Below are 2,500 nucleotides of genomic sequence, written 5' to 3'. Positions count from 1 at the left end.
TCAATTATTATATTTGAATGACCTGAGAATAGAATCGTAATTATTCGATATCGGTGATTGTATTGCCATTGACAAAAAAAAAAAAAAAAAGAAAAAAAAAATAACGATTACGGAAATATGTTGATAATAATAAAATTCCGATAACTTTGGTCTAATAACTTTGGAGTCTATTTTGTATCATTTGCTAAATGTGATATTCCTCCAAAGGCCACAATTCCCTTTTGTTAATTACCGGTCTCATTACTTCCTTTTCTTCTCAAAATTGTGAATACTTAGTGGAAAAAAAAAGAAAAAAAGAAAACGAAAGAAAACAAAAAGCATTTCGACATTACTGGTTCTTCAATCATTTTTTTTTAAATCTTTCTTTTGTTTTTCTCCTTTCTTTTGGCTTATTTTTCGGTGGATCCCTTATAAGTGGACTCTTTAAAGGACTCGATTCTTTCCGTGGCTAAATTTGATCTCCTTTTGCCTTAATTGGAGGGTAGAATGCAAAAAGGCAGACGTGTTTTTGTCTCTCTCTCTCTTTTGTATCTCATTTTTAATGCCCGGATTCGTAAGAGGGAGAACGAATAGAGGATGGAAGAAGAGAGAGCGAGGAAGTGAGAGGGAAAGGGAGAGAGAGAGAGAGAGAATAAACTGGGATGATGTAAATAGTATGAGACTATATAGGTTTTCATTATGATAACGAAACCTACTATGTATATATACGTAATAAACAGTCACTTACATCTTTAAACCCAAGACAACTTTAACAGAACAGCTCGCACCACCCGGGAAATGCCGATACATAGAGATTCGAAGAAAATGGGAAACCGCAACATCAGGACCAAAGAAAACAAAAGAGCCTCGAGACACCGATACACAGCGTCCGAACTGAATCTCCAACACCACCTCGAACCCACGACGAAGGGATTCGAAACCCCGCGCGAACCGGACCAGCACCCGCCTCCTTACGATGCCATGTACCCCAACATGGTCCGCAGTAGTCCTGACGGCAGCGAAGACGTGCCAGAGGAGAGAGGGAGCCGAGGAGGAGAGCAAGAGGAAGCGAAATCCGAGGGAAGGAACTTGGGCAGTCAGCTGAAGGAAAAGATGAACGGGTTGGGCTTGCCTGAAGCGAAGCAGATGTTCGAGCGGGCGGCGGACCTGACGAAGGGCGCCCGGGAAGCCTTCAGGTGAGATCGAGCGGCGAAAATAGCCTTCGTGATGCGAATAGCAATAGGAACAGCGATGGTAATAATGGCTATTCTACCTGCAATACTTGTGGTGAATGAAGGGGTAAGAGTGGTGATAGAGATGATAATGAAACTGGATAAACATGCAAATCAATTAAATGATTAAACAATGAAATATAGAAATTCGAACATACTAACGCAAAAATCACATTCCTTATTGAATATATATATATATATATATATATATATATATATATATATACATACATACATACATATATATATATATATATATATATATATATATATATATATATATATATATGTGTGTGTGTGTGTGTGTGTGTGTGTGTGTGTGTGTGTGTGTGTGTGTATACATACATGTATATATATATATATATATATATATATATATATATATATATATATATATATATATATATATATATATATATATATATAATGCATATATACATATGTATGTATATATAAAACATCTTCTTTCAGGGACTTCTGCAACAGGACCTCAGCTCATGGTTTCAGTCACGTGATGGAGGACAACCTGCCTCTCCTCCTTCGCGTCTTCTGGCTCCTCGTCACCATCACGGGGTAAGTCCTTCGGAAAACGGGATTAATATGAACGCAACCTATTAATCAGATTTGAAAGTGATGATATGATTAATTAGAAGATAACCTAATAACTCTAAGACCCTGTTCAGACGAGCGACTTAGTGGCGAGACTGCTAGAAGCGCGACTGCCACGTCAATAGAATTGAATAGATGCGCACACATGTAGTGGCTTATGGCTAGCCTGTGGCGTGATCTCCCTCACAGTCGCCCGCCTACTCAACTACTCGAGGTACATGTGTTGCTTTGCGGCCACACACACACGGCGACAACCACTGCGTTTTCATGGTGATGGCGCGCCTCATTGGCTGGAGTGGGTGGGTTTCGACCAATGAGAGAGCATCACGTGTAGCGAGGCAGACAGACAGGCGACAGAAGCTTCCCCTTCCTCCAACCAAGATTGAGGGAGAGACGAGTCGGGCCACTGTAAGCGCCGTATGTGAACAATCACTCTGTGGTCGCGCTTCTAGCAGTCGGGCCACTAAAATCGCTCATCTGAACAGGGCCTAAATTCAATAACTAATAATAATTAACAACATAATTGATGAGAAGAGCTAATAACAGAGACCGTAATAAAGAATTTGGATCTTATATTGGGTGTAATTAGTAGAGTAAGTGTTTTGATATCATTTAATAAAAATTGTATTGGGTTGGGTTTATTCCCCCTCCCACTCCTCCCTCCTTATCTCAATGACATA

At 39.7% G+C, this 2,500-nt stretch overlaps 1 protein-coding gene across 2 annotated transcripts in view; it reads left to right on the top strand.

Moving 5' to 3' along the window:
* The window catches only part of LOC113816147 (acid-sensing ion channel 2-like), a 19,097-nt gene that overhangs the window by 1,645 nt on the left and 14,952 nt on the right, over positions 1-2,500 (top strand). Inside the window, exons 3-4 of one of the 2 annotated variants that reach the window (XM_070140432.1) lie at positions 761-1,175; positions 1,683-1,784. In XM_070140432.1, coding sequence (XP_069996533.1) covers positions 778-1,175; positions 1,683-1,784 — 500 coding nt within the window. In that variant the 5' untranslated portion in view covers positions 761-777. Of the gene's footprint in view, positions 1-755; positions 1,176-1,682; positions 1,785-2,500 lie in introns of both variants that reach the window. The other variant, XM_070140431.1, reaches the window with a different exon arrangement.

The sequence above is a fragment of the Penaeus vannamei genome, chromosome 26 (assembly GCF_042767895.1).
Source record: "Penaeus vannamei isolate JL-2024 chromosome 26, ASM4276789v1, whole genome shotgun sequence".
NCBI classification, from domain to species: domain Eukaryota; kingdom Metazoa; phylum Arthropoda; class Malacostraca; order Decapoda; family Penaeidae; genus Penaeus; species Penaeus vannamei.
The sequence above is the reverse complement of the archived record's forward strand: the minus strand, read 5'-3'. Positions and strand labels throughout refer to the sequence as shown.